Consider the following 21312-nt stretch of genomic DNA (forward strand, 5'->3'; position numbering starts at 1 on the left):
TGGGATCAGAACTTTTCCATTACGAAGTGTAGAAATCTGAAACTACAATGGACTCGTAACAAACTCAGTCAAAGGTGAGGAAAGAGAAGCACAAACAAGAAGAGATGTCAAAGAGATGAAACGGGGTTCAGACAGAGAGAAGCTGCCAAAGATAAGAGACGTCAGGAAATGACAAGAAAGAAAAACAGCGAAAGGAAGAGATTACAGGCGTGAAGGGAAGAGGAGGAAAGACTTTACGGCCGACGGGAGATAAAAACAGCAGGTCTCAGTGTTTGCATGTTGTCTGTGAGGCAGCCTGAATGAACGGAGGTGAACGTGGGCGGATTCACATCACTTTAGCCTGACGAGGCATTGAAAAACAGATGAATATGGATGTAAATATTGCTAGATGGTGGGTTCTGTTGCACATACGTGGGCAGGAGAGGAAGTCGCAATGTTCACAGGTGAGATTTTATCCAAATATTTTTCCGTATGGTGCAGTTTAAACAGAGGAACAGGATCCTTCCTTCTAACAAGCTGACTATTATAAATATCTCTATAATTACAGCTGTGGAGGTCTTGGCTCTGCTGAAGACATCTATCTACAAAGAAATGTCCTTATTTCTTATGTCAGTGTTCTTTAGTGAGCAGTAATGGTCGACTATAGGCAAGAAACAAGTCACAAGTGGAAAAATCCGCAGCTGTAGTCAACGTCCTGCTGTGTATTCTGCTGAGATAGATAGTTTCTCTACCTGAACATCTAGATGTTTTATCTAAAATTGTATTTGCATCATCACAAAGACTTCTCGCAATTTAAGGCTAGCAACTAGCATTCCTGTGCTAGCAATTGGCATTTCTAGGCTAGCAAATGGCATTTTTAGGCTAACAACTAGCCTTCATGGGGAAACAATTGGCATTCTAGGGCTTGCTACTTGCAGTCTGTGGCCAGCAAGTAGCATTAATTGACTAGCAGTCCTGTGCTGGCAACTGGAATTCCATAATAACAAGGTTAGCAACTAGCATTCCTGGACTAGCAACTGGAATTCCTAAGCTCACAGATGGCATTTTTAGGCTAACAATTAGCATTCATAAGCTAATAACTGGCATTCCTAGGCTAGTCACAAGCATACCATGGCTAGCTACTGTCAGTCTGTGACCAGGAAGTAGCATTAATGGGCTAACAGCTGTCATTCCTAGGCTAGCCACTAGCAGTCCTGAACTAGCAACTGGAATTATAAAGACTGGCCTTCTTAGGCTAGTCCCTAGCATCTCCAGACTTGTCAGTACCATTTCTTGGCTCGGACCAGAACACACGTGTTCTGTCCTCTCTTTGCCGTGTGTCATGACGAGTGATGCGTGCTTCGTTGCGTCGGTCATGTATTTTTTATTAATGCTAAAGTTGTGCTAACCTAATTACTCAGTGTCTGTTTATGTTAGCAATAACATCGCTGTAGTTATGCCAGCCTGGCGCAACGTTAGCTAACAGCTTAAAGCCAATAAATAACTGCAGAATTACTGTAAGTGGACCAAATATTAGGGAGTACAGAACGAGCGTTCATCACTCGTCAGTTGCGTGTTGAGGCTCATTTAAGGAGGTTCAAATGATGAACATTACTGTTTGTCTTCAGCTACTGTCATGAAGTCACTCTTAGTTTTATTTTGTCAGAAAATACTAGAACGTGACTGAGGCTGGAACAGAAACTCACTGTGTGTTGTTAAGGAGGAACATTAGTGTCAGACTGTTTGTGACCATTACATGTTTAAAGATGACATGTTTTACATCTGAGAAAGGCGTCTCGGGGTTTTATTTTGGTTCATATGAGTCCTGACTTCATGGCAAAGAAAATACTGCAGTAGAATAAATGTGATTTAACGTTAAAGGGCATGAGAGGGCTGCAGAAATAATGTTTTACAGTAACTTCACTCATTATGTTGCGTATATACAGCACATATACATATAAAACCTACCTCTAATCTGCAGCAACAGGAAGTACCAGACAAGATGTATTTCATAACTGATTTGTAGATTGACTCTTTTTAAGGTTATATAATTTCCCAGAGCTTTAATGCTTTGTTGCATTTTTGTATTGTAAAATTCCTCTCTGTTGTAAAGTTCAACAAATAGTAAAGGACAAAGTATTCCAAAACAGTCAAATGTTCTGCCTGTAATTCACATCTTTGTTGTTGTACGCGTTGTAAGTTATTTTATTCATCATATATTTTCTAAATTAATCGGCCGATAAATCGATTATCTGTATTTTTTTCTGCCAAACATCAGAATCCATATCAGCCAGGGTCTACTAAACAGCACTGTATGCTCCAGTATACTGTACATTTAATGCCCTTTACTGCTGCTGGACCGATGCTAAAGTGCTCTTCTTCATCTCCTACTCTGCACAATGACAGTAAAGCGTAATCTAATCTAATCCTGTGGTTCATCCGGACAGCAGAGCTCAGTGTTAGTGTCACTGCGCTTCATTAATGAGAATAAACATCTGGAAAGTCGCCAAACGTTTCACAGACGACCAGCAGTGAGAGTTTGTAGAGCATCAAACTGCATCCTGCGACTCCCACCTTAAACCACCTCATGTTTACTCAGCTGGTATTTATCACGCTGCAATATTTCCAGCAGAATAAACCAAAGGTCATGTTTTTTTTTGTTTTGCCATTAAGGAGCAGCCTCAGAATCAAACGTGTTCAGAGCAATAAAGCAGCTGTGGACTGAGAGCGAACTGAACAAATGAACAAACTTTTCCAGCATCTTAAAGACAGTTTCTCATATTTAGTTTCACATTGGAGCCACTTCTGATTGTGGAACCTGAACAAAAACAGCAAATAAAGGTTCTGAGGGGATGCAGAAAGCTGCAGGGAATGAATAGAGACTCCTGATAGAAAGCATGAAGTCCAACGATCCTCAGACGATCCTCCAAACAGCCACAACATCAGCAGCTTTCTACCTTAACCACACACAAACGCAGAAATCCTCGGGTTTCCTCCAGCAGTTGCAGTAATTATGACATTAAAACCAGAGAGTGAGGCTATAATTACCCCTCACACAGACCAGCTGCTAATTAGCACCTCAGAAAACACAAAACATCGTCGATTAACACGACAGATGAGCGACTTAAACCCAAAAACAAGCAGCAGCAGCAGCAGCATCATTCCTGCTCCTCTGTATTATTTAACATCTCAGGAAATGGGACAGTGAGCAGGAAGTGATGCAGCAGGTTTGTGATGAATATCTCGGCCGATAACTCCACACTTGTCCCCTGATTTATGAAGCTAGAGTTCAGAGCAAAGCCTCAGCTCCAGAGCTTCGACCTGATTAAGCTGCTGGTGGCGGCAGAAACCGGATTATGGCGGCGCTGACCTCATCATCGGCGTCTGATCGCAGGTCAGAGCAGCGCCGCGAGGAAAAACCGACTCACAGAAGCAAAAATGTGATTCAAAAAGACTCCTAGAGGGAAGAAAACTTCCATTTTTACAACCAGAGGAGCAAGAAAAGCTTCTCCTGATGATAATCTGAATGATGACGGATTGGTTTTAACCCTCTGGACCCCAAGTAGCTTCTGAAACTGCAATAATATTCTTAAAATATCTAAAAATATTGTTTAAAAAATGATGGAAATGTCGGCAAATATTAATATCATTATTAGATGTAATATGTATTCAGTAGATTCCAATGCTACTTGTGAAAATACTGATTTTGATGCAGACATTTACAGTTTTGGCCTGTTTTTTTGTTGTTTTACTTTTTGTGATTTTATTTGTTATCTGGAATTTAACCAAAAAAAAAAGAAAATATATGTATAAGAAATTACAGTTTCTGGACATTAAAATATCAGCAAACAAGAATATTCTCAGTAGATTTAAATATTATTTGTGAAAATACAGATTTTTATGTGGACATTATTTACAGTTTTTGTTGGGGGCTATTTTTTTTGTTTTTGCATTTTCTGTGATTTTATTTGTTATTATCTGTAAGTTAACAAAAAAGGGGAAACATATATATACATATATAAGAAATTACAGTTTCTGGCCATTAAAAACTGTTAAGAAACAAATAATGTAAAGAGAACACAACAAATAAAATGTCTTCTGTGTAGGACAACAGCAACGGAGGCAAAAAAGGGAAAAAAAAATTGAATGATGACAATATCAGCAAATATCGCCCAAAAAACATTTATTTTTGGTGAATTTTTAAGTCACATACGTAGAATAAAGTATTTTTCATGGAATAATGATTTTTGTTAGTCTAGATTTGGTTAATTTTCCCGATTAATCCTGTACTTCACACATGATTAGTTCACAGATTGTTGGAAAGTTTTAAATTCTGTGATTTTTCTGTTTTTACAGTTTGTCGTTCTGATAATTAGTCTAATTTTGGTGATTTGTTTCAAACCTGCTGGTTGGTTTGGGGATTCAGAGGATTCATTTCGTGCTTTTAGACTAAACCTGCAGATTTAACAAACCTGTTTCCAGAATAAACTTCTGTTGCATGACGCCAACATCTGGATGTGTAAAAAGTGATCATCTACTCTCTAAAACTCTGAGACTCTGATTCACGGTTGAAGGGTTAGGGTTACAATGGACTGGGAGGTTTGTGAGAATCTACTGTACCTTTGTCGCTGAAGTCGTCCACCAGGATGACCTCGGCGATGAGCTGTGGAGGCGAGCGGTTCAGGATGCTGTGGACGGTCCGGAGCAGCGACGACCAGCCCTCGTTGTGGAACGGGATGATGATGCTGGTGTTGGGAAGCTTCTCCGAGTACAACTTCTGTTTACAGCTGCACGGAAAAACACGACAACGAAGCAGAAAGTCAGAACAGGAAGTAGAGAAAATCACATCTCGACAGCTGTTGGACCAACAGAACTGGAAGATGGTTTAATAAAATAAACTAATAAAATATATCAAAAAAATCAAACAGCTGTGAACAGTTTTATATTTGCATATTTCTGTATCACTGTGGTACATTCTGTTGATTTATACTGTACAATATTTTAGACATTTCTATCTTATTTCACTTCATTTTCATTTCATTTTACATTCACTTTGTACCCAATATTCTGTGCTGTCTTACTGTTTACCTTTTTATTAAATAAATATATTAAATACTGTCACTCTTGTATATTCTGTTGTTCTGAAGATTTTCAATCTTTTTGCTGCTTTTGTCTTTTTTAAAATAATTTTCAGTCTCTTCTTGTTTTGTCTCATTTTTTCTTTGTCATTTTCAATCTTTTGTTGTTTTTTGTCTCATTTTCCATGATTGAAATCCAAAATAATTCAGACTTAACAGACTTAAGATTTCTGGAGTTTTTATTTGGTTTATTTACGAGATGTGTTCATCAAAAACAGAGAAAAACTCATTTAGGGTTGCAAAAAGAAAAAAAAACATCAGTAATGTGGAAATATTTCAGCTTCAGAAAAGATAAATCTGGTTTTCTGTCTGAGTTTAATTTGAAGCTCAGAATAAAACATCTGAATGAACAATTTTATCAGCGTTACACCACCTCACAAAGCTTTTTTATTTTCTCTGCAGATACATTTTCTTATAAAGACACCCCATTCACTACAGCGTGATTAATTTTGTTCAAACAGAGACATTCAACTTATTTGCTTAAATTTCTTGCATTATTTTTGCTAAATTAAATATTGCAGCATCACTGTATTCCAGAAACAGGCGTGTTTGCTTTAGAAAACCTCTCCTTCTCTTGTACTTCCTGTCTTTGTTGTGTAGTAATAATAAAAAAACAGCAGCAGGTGTGTGTTTGACGTGTTCAACAGGTTTGTACATACACCATAAACCAGAATAATGATAATAAATCATTGTGTTAGCTGACACTAGCTGTTTATTCTGCTGTGTTTTCTTTAGATAAACTTCACATTCATCTGGGTTTGGCTGCTTTCTTTTCAGAATAAAAGCCCAAATCTTCCCTCCACCTGCCTGCAAAGACGATCTCTGTGGTTTCTGCTTTCTGGTTATTGTTTCGGGGCTTTAAATGCTAACCGACAGCAGGGAAGAAGCCCTTTAGCTGGCTGTGCTGCCGACCTGAACAATGAGCTGCTCTTTTAATAAGACGTAATGAAGCGAACCACGTGCCGGCCCTCCGGTCCTCCTTCTGCTTCTGAGAGATCAGCAGAACAATCTGCAGAGACGTAATTATCTCTGAGTAGCTCTGGATGTCAAGACGCCTGAACGTCACATCATGGTGCCTGAACATCACGTCAGGTCACCTGAACGTCACGTCAGGTCACCTGAACGTAAAGTCAGGATGCCTCAACGTCACATTGGGACGTCTGAACGTCACGTCAGGTCACCTGAACATAACATCAGGTCGCCTGAACGTCACATCAGGGCGCCTGAACATCACGACAGGTCGCCTGAACGTCACGTCAGGTCACCTGAACGTAACATCAGGACAGCTGAACGGAACATCAGGGCACCTGAACGTCACATCAGGGCACCTGAACGTCACATCAGGGCACCTGAACGTCACATCAGGACACCTGAACGTCACATCAGGTCGCCTGAACGTCACATCAGGGCACCTGAACGTCACATAAGAGCGCCTGAACTTCACATAAGGGCGCCTGAACGTTAGATCAGGACGCCTGAACGTCACATCAGGACGCCTGAACGTCACATCAGGACGCCTGAACGTCACATCAGGACACCTGAACGTCACATCAGAGCGCCTGAACGTCACGTCAGGACACCTGAACGTCACATCAGAGCGCCTGAACGTCACGTCAGGACGCCTGAACGTCACATCAGGACACCTGAACGTCACATCAGAGCGCCTGAACGTCACGTCAGAGCGCCTGAACGTCATATCAGGATGCCTCAACCTGATATGACGTTGAGGCATCCTGATATGACGTTGAGGCATCCTGAACGTCATATCAGGATGCCTCAACGTCATATCAGGTCCCTGAACGTCACGTCAGGATGCCTCAACATCAAATTGGGACGCCTGAACATCATGTCAGGTCCCTGAACATCACATCAGGGAGCCTGAATGTCACATCAGGTCCCTGAACATCACGTCAGGTCGCCTGAACGTCACATCAGGTCGCCTGAACGTCACATCGGGACACCTGAACGTCACATCAGGGCACCTGAACGTCACATCAGGGCACCTGAACGTCACATCAGGGCACCTGAACGTCACATCAGGACACCTGAACGTCACATCAGGTCGCCTGAACGTCACATCAGGGCACCTGAACGTCACATCAGGGCACCTGAATGTCACATCAGGTCGCCTGAACGTCACATCAGGACACCTGAACGTTACATCAGGGCGCCTGAACGTTACATCAGGACACCTGAACATCACGTCAGGACGCCTGAACATCACATCAGGTCCCTGAACATCACGTCAGGACATCTCAACGGCACGTCGGGAAATCTGAACATCACGTCAGGTCCCTGAACGTCACGTCAGGATGCCTGAACTTCACATCAGGGTGCCTAAACTTCAGGACGCCTGAACGTCACATCTGAACGAATGAATTAACAAAGGAAGGAAGGAAGGAAGGAAGGAGCTAACATAGGAAGGAATAAACAAAGGAATGAAGGAAGAAAGAAAGGATCAAACGAATGAACAAACGTATAAAGGAAGAAAGGAAAGAAATAATGAAGGAAAGAACTAAAGAAGGACTCAAGGAAGGAAGGACTGAAGGAAGGAAGGAAAGAAGGACTGAAGGAAGGAAGGAAGGAAGAAAGGAAAGAAGGACTGAAGGAAGGAAGGAAGGAAAGAAGGATTGAACAAACAAAAGAAGGATGGAAGGAAGGAAGAAACGATCAAAGGAAGGAAGGATCAAAGGAAGGAAGAAAGAAAAGGAAGGAACGAAGACATATACATATATTATGTATATTTTGGTTCATTCTTATTTTTGTGCAACATTTCTTCATTTTTGCAGCTCTGTAAACCTCCCACTACGGCATCAATTGGGGCTGATCTGATCTTATTTTATCATCAAACTTGAAAGTTTTGCAAATTTGTGCACAAAGAAGATCGATGTCAAACTCTTTCTGACTCAAGTCCTTACTAATCTGCTGTTTCCAACGTTCTTTCAGTTGACAAAGTTGACCATGTAAAGGAAAAAACACGTCTGATGGTCGAAACCTCCTGAGGGCAGAGGAGGTTTTTATGACTCTGATGGAGAGAGACCTCTGGATCTGGAAGCTTCTCTCGTCATGGAAGCGACGGCCGGTCAGAAAAAGATTGTGTTCAGGTGGAAGAACGCTGGAGGCTGATCTGTGACGAATGAGGTCAGCAGGTCCGGAGCTGTTTAGCTGATATTTATAGTGTCGCTGGTGTGTTTATTTTCAGCGTTTTGTTCGGTAATGAGTCAGAGGAGCTCGAAGGAAGCCAGCAGTTTGTCTGCAGCCACTGAACCTGAAAGTTCCTGCAGTATCTGCTTTTAAATCTGGATTCTGATAAATAAGAGCTGAACGTTTCTCTCCTCAGCACCTCCAGAGGACCACAGATGGCTGTAAACAAAGATACCAATGTTCACAAAACAAGTTTTTACTCAGTTAAGGTCTTCTGCACCATCGTCCACTAAGAACCACACTGTTTCCCTGTGTGTCTTCATGTTGTTTGAAATCAACACTAAAAGCTAAAAAAAATAAAAAATGCTGAAGTTTAATCGAAAAACAGTTTTTAAGTTGATTATACATAAAAAAATAGGTTGTTTCTACTAATATTTATTTGCAATTTAACAAGAAATGTACAAATGTCACGTATCTTAGGGCCTGAACAGTTTGAGACAAAGAACACTGAAAAATTCAATCAAAAACAAGTTTTAATTTGATTACTTAATAAAAATCAATTTGCTGACATCTCTATTTGGGACCCCAAATAAAGTTCTGTAAAATATTTTGCCTGAATTCTAAGATTTTCATACTAGATGTGCAAATTTCACAGCATTATCAAGCAATCCATCAAATAGTAGTTAACACCAATGAAAACCAGTGAAGAGCATCTGTATTCAGATTAGTGGCTGCATTCCCTGGAAATCTGAGCTCATCTTGAACCTGTGAGTTTGGTTTAGAGGTCATTAACCGTCTCAGAGGTGACTGTCATGGTGCCCGTTGCTAGGTAAACTCCCACAAAATGCTACATGCTAAACAAACAACAGTCAAAAAGACACCTAATTAAACAGTAAGATGTACTACATCCGATTTACAACACATTTACTGACATGCACAACCTTCTTCTTCTGCCTTATCGATTCATTTGTTTTTAATTGGTTAAATTATTAGCAGCATTCACTGAATAATTATTATACAGTACCATTTAAAGTTTGAGGTCATTTAGAAATATCCATATTGTTGAAAGAAAAGCATTTTTTTTCAATGACGGTAACATTAAATGAATGATAAGTCCAGTGTAGACATTGTTAATGTGGTAAATGACTATAATAACTGTAAACGGCTGATTTTTAATGGAATATCTCCATAGGGGTACAGAGGAACATTTCCTGAGTTCTAATGCTACATTGGGTTAGCTAATGGTGTTGAAAGGCTCATTGATGATTAGAAAACCCTTGTACAGTTATGTTAGCACATGGATAAAAGTGGGAGTTTTCATGGAAAACATGAAATTGTGTAGGTGATCCCAAATTAGTAGTATTGTATCTCCAAGAATTTCCCTGAAAATGACTTTTTCCTCAGAGGATGAATCCTTTTATACCAAGTAAACCTGCCACCTAAGACCACGGAAGGTCCAAATTAACTTTGTGATGAAGTTTACTGACCCGATTCAACACCTTTATGAAACTTTCTGAACATTTGTACCACAGCTGAAGCCAGATGTTGCCCTAAAGGTGTCTTAAAAGCCTCTAATTACATCCATGCTCTTGAGGAGATCTGAATGACCTTCCACCGCCACAGACTGGAAAAATCATCCCATCCAGAGAAATTAAGAACTTGTTTTTGACTTTTGGGGAACAACCAAACACCCTCTAATCTCTAAACTGTTCCTGTTTTCTCATTAAAAAGCAATGGCTGCCCACCAGCCACACTAGAAGCTGCTCCGTCTCTTCTTCTCGTTCACACTTTGTTCACAGACATGGACGTCCCTGACACTGATAATTGCTGTGGACAACGTGGCGGCTGCACGGCGTAACGCTACACGTCTCCTGTGAATTGGCCAGGCAGGTTGATAATTAGAACAACTGTTCCTAAAGGCGCTTTCTGTAATGAGCTGGGACAGAACCAGGCTGCAAAACAAAGGTGTAAACAACACGCTAGAAGTGGAGCCCTGTTAGAGTCGACCTGTCCTGTTGGTCACCGTCAACACTCAACGCTAGAAAAAAAGAGAATTTATGCAGAACTGGAGGACATTTACGTCCCACTCATCAAATCCCAAATAATCCATGTAAAAAATACCAACATGCAGTTGTTGTGGAAATGTTCTTGTCTTGTGATCAAATGTAAAGAAAACTAGGAGAAAAGAATGTTTGAAAATGTTTTTAAAATACCAAATAAGTCTGGAGTTACATCTAAAATGTAGTTTTCCTTTTGTTCCACCCCCTGATGACCAAACTGAATCTCTAATAAAACTGTTCAAATTAAATTTAAATCTGCTCTTTTTAGTATTATTTCCTTTCATTGAGGTCTCTTTTTCAATGAGCTTAATATTTTAAATAACAGTTATTATGAATGGAACGTGTGCCCCACAATATGTTAGCATAACCTGTAGTTTTTGTCGTTTTGTGTCTTGGTTTTGTCATTTTATGTCTCGTTTTAGTCGTTTTGTTGTCTTGATTTTGTCAGTTTATGTCTTGTTTTTTTCATTTTGTGTCGAGTTTTTGTGTTTTGTTTTTGTCATTTTAAATCTTACGTTTGTCTTTTTGTGTTTAATTTCAGTCGTTTTGTGTCTTTTTGTCTTTTGTGTTTTGTTTTTGTTGTTTCCATCATCAAACAGTGTTCCTAAAGAATGGGTAGAGCAAAGCTACATCCTCTCTTCTATTCTTCTTATTTTCATCCCATTGACAGCTTTGAATGAATGTCTCACTCTACCTCATATTATCAGGATCAGACTCATTCTTTTTACTGTTTTCCATCAGTCAGTTTGTCCTTTTGGTCAGCAGTAACAGCTAGCTAAATATCTAGCTTCTACTGCTGAGAAAAAGCTAACATTAGCATGGATTAGCAACTCTGTTACTGTAATCAGAGTAGGGTTAGCAAACAACACAGAAAACATGGAATAAAAATGGTACCATTGATGTGTAAGCTGAGCTGATCAAGCCTTTGATAGCTTATTACCTATTATTGATCAACATGGAGCTGAAAACTGGAAAAGAGAGTTTATTTTTCAAAACTTTTGAAACCCAAATGTCCTTCAGTCCTGAAATGATCTGGATACTGATTTAGATCCAGTAGAAATGTCAGTTTACATGCATGAATCCTCACGAGTTGTTTCAGCACAGATCTGTTGCTAGCTAGCTTACTGCTATCATCGGTGTGTTAGCTGTTAGCATTGAATTACACTATTACCTTTGATTTAGAGTGTCTGAGAGGATCATTTTTCTTTCAGATGTCATAATTTCCCTCTAAAATCTCTCCAGTAGCTCCTGCTTGATGTAAATCTCAAAACTGAAGTTCAGTTCAATTCTTTTCAGCGATGTAGCTTTTGGATATTTGGTCTTTAAACCATTCTGTGTTTTCCACAGCTAAGAATGACTTCTTTTCAGACTTATTAGTTAAACATTCACACTGTGTTCCTGTGTGATGTCTTCCTGTTGCCGTCTTCTTTTTTTTCTGTTGCTCTTGGATTTCATCAGGTCAAAATGTGAGACTTAAATGTTTTTGCTTTCAACTCAAGATCACGTCAAAGCCTCTGCCAGGTTCCTCTTCAGAAAAAATGCCAAACATATCGAGTTACTTTCTTGTCTTTCATCAGTAGAAAACATTATTTCTTCATTTTACCTTCAGATTTCAAACACTTTCTCTCCAAACTCTGCCTCATTCTTAAATAACCTCTTAATAAACTACAAACCTGGTTAAGTTTCATGTCAGATCATGTTCAAAATGTGATGATTCTCTGTGGTTTTGGAGTTCCTGATGCTGCTCATGACTGTTTGAACTCAGATTTAAGCCTTAGTTTGATACTTGGCTTCTATCCTCCAAACTTCAGCTCTCAGATCTTTGTTGAACAACTTTGTGAAAAATTCACGAACCAACAGATTGTCAGGTTGATGCTGATCAATAAAACTGTTGCTGTGTCGTTGCAGGTATGTTTGTTTTTACTTCTTATATTGTCCCTTATGAGCAGTTACCATTTAGTTCATCCACTGCAAGTCTTATCAACACTTGAAAGCCTTGTGTCATAAATAAGTCTCTACTGATTAAATTTACACGAAGTGGACACCATTACAGTAATGTAGCCGCAAGGGGACACAAGCCAGTGCCTTATTGTGCCGGTCTCAAGCCCGGATAAATACAGAGGGTTGTGGCAGGAAGGGCATCTGACGTAAAACTTTGGCCAAATCAAATATGCAAATCAAATGTATGACTTCCATACCGGATCGGTCGAGACCCGGGTTAACAATGACCGCCATCGGTGCTGTTGACCTACAGGGTGCCGGTGGAAAATGGACTACTGTTGGTCGAAGAAGGAGAGGAGGAAGGGGTGCTCGTAGGAAGAGAGAGAAGAGGAACACCAAGAGTCTAGGACTGAGAGTAGGGACTTTGAATGTTGGAACTATGACAAGAAAAGGTAGAGAGCTGGTTGACATGATACAGAGGAGGAAGGTGGACATACTGTGTGTCCAGGAGACCAGGTGGAAAGGTAGTAAAGCTAGAAGTTTAGGAGCAGGGTTCAAGTTGTTCTATCATTGTGTAGATAGGAAGAGAAATGGAGTAGGAGTTATCTTGAAGGAAGAGTTTGTTAGGAATGTCCTGGAGGTAAAAAGAGCGTCAGATCGAGTGATGAGCCTGAAGCTAGAAATCGAAGGTGTGATGTTCAGTGTTGTTAGTGGGTAGGCTCCACAGGTAGGATGTGAGCTGGAGGAGAAGGAGAAATTCTGGTTGGACCTTGATGAAGTGATGCAGAGCATCCCTAGAAGTGAGAGAGTTGTCATTGGTGCAGACTTCAATGGACATGTTGGTGCAGGAAACAGAGATGATGAGGAGGTCATGGGCAGGTTTGGTATCCAGGAGAGGAACGCAGAAGGACAGATGGTGGTTGACTTTGCAAAAAGGATGGAAATGGCTGTAGTGAATACTTTCTTCCAGAAGAGGCAGGAACATAGGGTGACCTATAAGAGTGGAGGTAGGAGCACACAGGTAGACTACATCTTGTGTAGATGGTGTAATCTGAAGGAGATCAGTGACTGCAAAGTAGTGGTGAGAGTGCAGCCAGACAGTATAGGATGGTGGTGTGTAGGATGACCCTGGTGGTGAAGAAGATGAAGAGGGAAAAGGCAGAGCAGAGGACCAAATGGTGGAAGCTGAAAAAGGAAGAGTGTTGTATGACTTTCAGGAAAGAGTTGAGACAGGCTTTGGATGGTCAGGAGGTGCTTCCAGATGACTGGACAACTACAGCAAATGTGATCAGAGAGACAGGTCGGAGAGTACTTGGTGTGTCATCTGGAAGGAAAGGAGATAAGGAGACTTGGTGGTGGAATGAGGAGGTGCAGGAGTGGATCCAGAGAAAGAGGTTAGCTAAGAAGAAGTGGGACACTGAGAGGACTGAAGAGAGTAGACAGGAGTACAGGGAGATGCAGCATAAGGTGAAAGTAGAGGTGGCAAAGGCCAAACAAGGGGCTTACGATGACTTGTATGCTGGGTTGGACAGTAAGAAGGGAGAGACTGATCTGTACAGGTTGGCAAGGCAGAGAGACAGAGATGGGAAGGACGTGCAGCAGGTTAGGGTGATAAAGGATAAGGATGGAAGTGTGCTGACAGGTGCCAATAGTGTGATGGGAAGATGGAAAGAGTACTTTGAAGAGTTGATGAATGAGGAAAATGAGAGAGAACGAAGAGTAGAAGAGGTGACTGTTGTGGACCAGGAAGTAGCAAAGATTAGTAAGGATGAAGTGAGGAGGGCATTGAAGAGGATGAAGAGTGGAAAGGCACTTGGTCCTGATGATATACCTGTGGAGGTATGGAAGTGTCTCGGAGATGTAGCAGTAGAGTTTCTGACTGGGTTGTTCAACAGGATCTTAGATAGTGAGAAGATGCCCGAGGAATGGAGGAGAAGTGTGCTGGTGCCCATCTTTAAGAACAAGGGAGATGTGCAGACTTGTGGCAACTACAGAGGAATAAAGCTGATGAGCCACACGATGAAGCTATGGGAAAGAGTAGTTGAAGCTAGACTAAGGGCAGAGGTGAACATCTGTGAGCAGCAGTATGGTTTCATGCCAACAGATGTACAATATTTGCTTTGAGGATGTTGATAGAGAAGTACAGAGAAGGTCAGAAGGAGCTGCATTGTGTCTTTGCAGATATGGAGAAAGCTTATGACTGGGTGCCCAGAGAGGAACTGTGGTTTTGTATGAGAAAGTCTGGAGTGGCAGAGAAGTATGTTAGAGTGATGCAAGACATGTATGAGGACTATAAGACAGTAGTGAGGTGCGCTGTAGGAGTGACAGAGGAGTTCAAGGTGGAGGTGGGACTACATCAGGGATCAGCTCTGAGCAACTTCTTGTTTGCTATGGTGATGGACAGGATGACAGACGAGGTTAGACAGGAGTCTCCATGGACTATGATGTTTGCAGATGACATTGTGATCTGTAGTGAGAGCAGGGAACAGGTGGAGGAGAAGCTAGAGGCGTGGAGGTTTGCCCTGGAAAGGAGAGGAATGAAGGTTAGCCGCAGCAAGACGGAGTATCTGTGTGAATGAGAGGGACCCAAGTGGAAGAGTGAGGTTACAGGGAGAAGAGATCAAGAAGGTGGAGGATTTTAAGTACTTAGGGTCAACAGTCCAGAGCAATGGAGAGTGTGGAAAAGAGGTGAAGAAGCGTGTACAGGCAGGCTGGAACGGCCGGAGAAAAGTGTCAGGTGTGATGTGTGATAGAAGAGTTTCAGCTAAAATGAAAGGAAAGGTTTACAAAACTGTGGTGAGACCAGCCATGTTGTTTGGTCTGGAGACAGTGTCCCTGAGGGAAAGACAGGAGGCAGAGCTGGAGGTAGCAGAACTGAAGATGCTGAGGTTCTCTTTGGGAGTGACCAGGATGGACAGGATCAGGAATGAGTACATCAGAGGGACAGCACATGTTAGAGGCTTTGGAGATAAAGTCAGAGAGGCCAGACTGAGATGGTTCAGACATGTCCAGAGGAGAGAGAGTGAATATATTGGTAGAAGGATGCTGAGTTTCCCACTGCCAGGCAGGAGGCCTAGAGGAAGACCAAAGAGGAGGTTTATGGATGTGGTTAAAGAGGACATGAAGGTAGTTGGTGTGAGAGAAGAGGATGCAGCAGACAGGGTTAGATGGAGGCAATTGATTCACTGTGGCGACCCCTGAAGGGAAAAGCCGAAAGGAAAAGAAGAAGAAGAAGAAGAAGAAGAAGAAGAAGAAGGACACCATTACAGTAAAACCCATGGTTGAGGTTCTTGATGATTTGGTTGACTCATGTTGGCAGCTGAACTCGATGATGTTCATAAGACACCTTGTACAAACACTTAAAAGACCAAATTTCTACTGCAACAAACCAACAGGAATTTAACAAGCTGCGGTTCTACTTAGAAATGAAGCTGTTAAAGTGAAACAATGTGGACACTGCAATACTGAAATATTTAGTGTAGAGACCAGACAGAACGTCACTTTGACTGTGGTTTGTTTACCGTTGGTGAGCAGAGACCATTGTGGGAGTTTAGCTAGCAACGGTCACCATGACAAAGACTTCTGGGACAGTTAATGATATCGTATTAAAAGTACTACAAGAAAACAAACATTTGAAGATCAGAAAAGTCCTCATTAATCCTTCAGTGGGGATGATGCAGCAGCAAAGGCTAAAGAGAAAACATTTCAGGAATATCAGCAGAAAAATAAAAGAAAATACTAAGCTAATCTTCTTAAGTACTGGTTCTGATTGTCCAGATTCCTCTGGATGGTAATAATATTGCACAGATTCATTAATAAGAATGTTAAGAAGAGAAATAATAATATTGAATAAAGGCGGTAGTGGATGACGGTAACCTTTAACAGACGCTGTAAAAAAAACAAACATCTGCCAAACGACAGTTAGGATTTACTGTTTAGCATCAAATCTGGTGACTGATCGGCTGGTAAATTTGGGGGAAAAAAAATGTTCTGCAAAGATCTGATAGAAAACCAAAGTCTATGGCAGCCAGATGAAGTAGCTCAGTCCTTCCAAGATGGATGGAAGATGCTGGACAAGTTTGGAAGTAAAGTCGTCGTGCAATTTAGAATTTAAAGGGAAGTTTTTAGGATAGAGATTGTACTGAAGAACTGAACATTTCAGCAGACAAACAGTAAGAACCAGAGTAGATTTTCACCTGAAGAGGAGTCATCTGAGAAAGAAGGAAGCATTAAAAATCTGAACCTGAAATAAAGAAATAATGTTCTCAAATTGGGGCTGTACAGTGCAGTAGTGGTTAGCACTTTGGCCTTGCAGCAAGAAGATCTCCGGTTCAAATCCCAGCCTGGGATCTTTCTGCATGGAGTTTGCATGTTCTCCCTGTACATGCGTGGGTTTTCTCCGGGTACTCCGGCTTCCTCCCACAGTCCAAAAACATGCTGAGGTTAATTGGTTACTCTAAATTGCCCGTAGGTGTGAATGTGAGTGTGATTGTGTGTCTGTATATGTAGCCCTGTGGCAGACTGGCGACCTGTCAGCTGGGATAGACTCCAGCACCCCCCATGACCCTAGTGAGGATAAAGCGGTGTATAGAGAATGGATAGATGGATGGATGTTCTCAAATTGAAAGACCAGTTTGACTCTACGGAATAAAGATAAAGTAACTCGATATGTTTGGCTTTTTTTTTTTTTTTTTTTCTGAAGAGGAACCTGGTGGAGGCTTTGATGTGATCTTGAGTTGAAAGCAAAAACATTTAAGTCTCACATTTTGACCTGATGAAATCCAAGAGCAACAGAAAAAAAAGAAGACGGCAACAGGAAGACATCACACAGGAACACAGTGTGAATGTTTAACTAAGTCTTAAAAGAAGTCTTTCTTAGCTGTGGAAACATAGAATGGTTTAAGGATTAAAATCAGTTAAAACGGTCAGAATTTAAACAATTTTGCATCATAAACTTCAACTTTGAGCAGATTTGCACCGAGCAGCAGCTACTGGAGAGAGTTTAGAGGGAAACTATGACAAAATCTGAAAGAAAGATGAAGAATTGATGCTCTGAAACGTTCTTGATCAAAGATAACAGTGTAATTTCCTGCTAACGGCTAACGCACTGTTGACAGTCGTAAGCTAGCTAGCTAGCAACACTGACTGCACTATTTTGAAATATTTTAAACTTGTGGGGATTCATGCCTCTAAACTGATGACAATTAAAAAAAACATTTCTATGAGGATTTTACCATACACATCTTAATATTGTTTAAATCTTTCTTAGCTGTAGAAAACACAGAATGGTTTCAAGACAAAATCAGTGAAACAGTCAGAATTGAACCAAATTTGCATCACAAATTTCAGTTCTGAGCAGATTTGCATCAAGCAGGGGCTACTGGAGAGAGTTTAGAGGGAAATCATGACAAAATTTGAATGACAAATTAAGAATTGATGCTGTGAAACAATGCTAACAATGCTAACAGCTAATGCACTAGTGATAGCAGTAAGCTAGCCAGCAACAGATCAGCGTTGAAACATTTCAAACTCGTGGGGATTCATGAGTGTAAACTAATGACATTTCTATTTAATTGTACCGTCCACATGTTTAAAATCGTTCTTTAAATCCTGCAGAAATCTACCAGCTGATTGGATCTCTGTTTTCTGAGACATATTTCCCGCGTTGCACCTGCACTCCAGACACTCGTCTTTATTTTTTTTGGGAACAGAGACCATCTGCCGCTGAGGCCAGAGAGGCTGCAGGTTTCCAATCGGACTAAAGGCTGCAGCAGGTGATTCATTTTTCCTCTCCGCCTGATGGAGTGCCAATCTGTGAAATAAGCTACTGCAGTGTTTGGCTGGAATGAAAAGCTGCACACCTCCACTCCTCAACCTTTTCACACTCAAACCACACAGGACTGATGATGATGATTTCTTTCTGGGCAGCTGTGGCCGAACCTTTTGGTGGAAATTCTAAAAGAAGCCTCTGGTTTCTGTTGTACAGTCGATAAAAATGACAGATGTGCTCGATGGAAATGAGATGAAAAAAAAAGAGAAAATAAATTATCTTATTGATTCAAAATAGAGTCGTAGTTATAAATGAGGCAAACCAACAGGTCAAGGCTTTTGATTTTGTAGATAAATGTAATGTGTTTCATGACTATTTTATAGATTATCATCAATCTGTGGAGTCACATCATTAATTGTCCTTTTGTTTATTTTTAGGTATTTTTAAAAGCAATTTTAAGTGGATCCTACTGTGGTTTTTGTTCATTTTGTCTGTTTTTTTTAAATTACTTGTTAAATTGTATTTTATTTATTTTCTATTTTGTTTAATATTCTCTTCTGTTTAAAATTAAATATTTTATTTACGTTGGAATTATTTTTTTAATTAATTGTGATTTATATTTACATTATTGATCGATTTATTTTATTTAACTTATTTGTTTAATTACATTCTAAATTATTTTTTATTTTATTGCTAGTTTCTATACATTATGTATCTAATTCAGTGAGATTACTTGCTTATCTATTTTTTATTCAATATTCATATTATTAAATCATTTATTTTATTTTTTATTGTTTACATCATTTAATTCAAGTTATTTTTGTTTTATAGTTAATTTATTTTTTAAATACTTTGTTTTGTAATATTTTATATTAAATGTTTTATTTTCTGTGTGATTTTAAATTAAATATTTCATATTTTAAACTATTTGTATTTTAATTGTAATTTATATTCACATTATTTATAAATACATTTTATTTAAATTATTTGTTTAATTACATTCTTCAACAAATTTTATATTTTGTTTTATTTCCATTTTATTATACATTATGTATCTCATTCAGTTTTTATTTGTTTATTTTTTTTAATTTAATATGTATGTTATTAAACCTTTTTTAAAAAATATTTTGAAGCATTTAATTTAAGCTGTCTTTGTTTTATATTTAATTTATTTAGAAATTATTTGTTTGGTTCTATTTTATATTAAATGTTTAATTTGCAATTGTATTTTAAATTGAATATTTCATTTAGTTTGAAATGATTTTGTTTATTTAATTGTAATTTATGTTTACATAAATCATTTCATTTAAATTATTTGATTAATGATATCCTACATTAAATGTTTTATTTCATTTGATTTCCATTTTGTTATACATTATGTATTTTATTCTGTTTTAAATTATTTGCTCATATATTTTTACAAAATATTTATATTATTCAATCATTTATGTTATCTATAATTATCATAATATTTTTATTTAAGTTATTTTGCTTTCATAATTAATTTACTTTAAATTATTTGTTTAGTCATACTTTATATTAAATGTTTTATTTTATTTTGTATATTTGTTTATATAATTTTATTGACATTTTACTTTGGTTTCATATTTATTTTACATAAAATTTTAACTTCCACTTTTTTCTGAATTAATTGTTTAGTTTAATTGCATACATTTTTTAAATATTATTTTTCATTTCATTTGATCAGATTTTTCTGTTTATGATCTAATGTTCTTTTAGTTACATTTTCCCTTGTACTTTATTTTAAATATTTAATTTTATTTCAGTCCAATTTTATTAATTTAAATTAATTTGCAAAATTAAACCTGCATAATTCTGTGATGCATTTGTAGTAACGGTGAAAATGAACTAGTGCTTGAAGATTCCTCCAGAAGTGAACCAGCAGCAGCTAAAGGAACCTTAAAGAAGAACAACAACCTTCCTGGTCCAGTTTAAGTAGAAACAAACACAAAAACCAGCCGGACTCACTTTGGGTGGCGGATATCAGGGACGGATCGGTTCAGAGAGATCCGGTCGCTGACGTAGATGTTGAATCCGTTTTCTCTGTAGGCCTGATCCACCCGGTCAGCGTCGGTCAGAGGAAACGGCTTCCCCTGTTCACCGTTACCTGAAAGGAAAAAAAACACATTGGTTCAGTGGCCGTGTGTCGCTGCTGCAGAGAAAATTAAAGTTTTCTCATGACTTAAATAGAAAATCAGGTTCTGGATGTGGTTCCCTGAAAGAGGACGAGTTGCTTTTTATTCCAACACTGAAGTAAAGTCCCAACAAAAACAAGCCAAAATTTAAAACATGTTTCAGTTTAACTAATAAACATACTCAAAAAGAACCTGCTTAGAAATAAATATGAAAGATAAAAATACTGCAAAGTGTGAAAAGTCCATCAGCTGTTAACTGTCAGGTAATAAAATGAATTCAATAAAAAATATAAGAAATAAAACACTGAAATTTATTCAGAACTATAAACGTGCAAAGTTCTGTCAACACCAAGAAAAGTTTTATTGGTTTGATTTCACATCAGCTGGTTTGTGTGTTTTGTTCATTTTGTTTGATTTATTTTCCATTATTTTATTTCAAATCATTTGCTTGACTCAATTTTATTTAGTAGATTTTTTTTAAATTTTAATCAAATTATTTGATAAATTATTTTAAAAGTTTTTGTTCCAGAATTATTTCATTTTAAATTTCAAATGTAATTTCACTGCAGGTATTTGTTTAAATCATTGTACCGTGTATATATTTTTAAAATTTAATTTAAATTTTCACTTCAATAAACTATTTTATGTTTATTTTAATTGTTTTTGTTATTCATGTGTATTTTATGTCATTTTAATTCTTAGCTAATTTAAATATTATTTTTATATTTTTTCTTATTTATTTTGTTTTGTAACTCTGACTTCATAATTTATTTATTTATTTACTATTAATTATTTTGTTTAATCTATATTTATTTTATTTTTAAAAATGATTTTATATTTTTATTATTATTTTATTGAATAAAAATTTTATTTTCATTATATCAGTGTATCATGTCATATTTCATTTGTACTTAGGGATTTTATTTAAATTATTAGTTCTATCTTATTGTCAGTATTTTATTTTATTTCACTTTATTGTATTTTATTGTATTGTACAGACATCCCATAATAAGTGGTTGACTCAGAGGCTTCAGTTACACCCTGTAGCACACTAAACAGGACAGAGCAGATTATGCAGAGACGTGTTGAAGACAATTTTATTACTGAAAAAAGACAATGAGGAG

General features: G+C 38.3%; 1 protein-coding gene and 1 long non-coding RNA gene across 3 annotated transcripts in view; both read right to left on the minus strand.

The window, feature by feature from the left end:
* LOC110958231 (polypeptide N-acetylgalactosaminyltransferase 10-like) overlaps positions 1 to 21312 on the minus strand; it is a 140460-nt gene that overhangs the window by 69853 nt on the left and 49295 nt on the right. For both annotated transcript variants that reach the window (XM_051937988.1, XM_051937987.1), the window contains exons 3-4: positions 20022 to 20160; positions 4600 to 4766 (exon numbers count right to left, since the gene is read on the minus strand). In XM_051937988.1, the coding sequence (XP_051793948.1) occupies positions 4600 to 4766; positions 20022 to 20160 (306 nt within the window). The remainder of the gene's footprint in view (positions 1 to 4599; positions 4767 to 20021; positions 20161 to 21312) is intronic.
* On the minus strand, positions 6762 to 13339 carry LOC127530700 (uncharacterized). The gene is made up of 3 exons (XR_007937383.1): positions 7268 to 13339; positions 6899 to 7204; positions 6762 to 6829 (listed from the first exon to the last, which is right to left on the minus strand). It is a non-coding gene; the product is annotated as an uncharacterized LOC127530700 (long non-coding RNA).

This window comes from Acanthochromis polyacanthus, chromosome 17, assembly GCF_021347895.1.
Source record: "Acanthochromis polyacanthus isolate Apoly-LR-REF ecotype Palm Island chromosome 17, KAUST_Apoly_ChrSc, whole genome shotgun sequence".
Classification (NCBI taxonomy): Eukaryota; Metazoa; Chordata; class Actinopteri; family Pomacentridae; genus Acanthochromis; species Acanthochromis polyacanthus.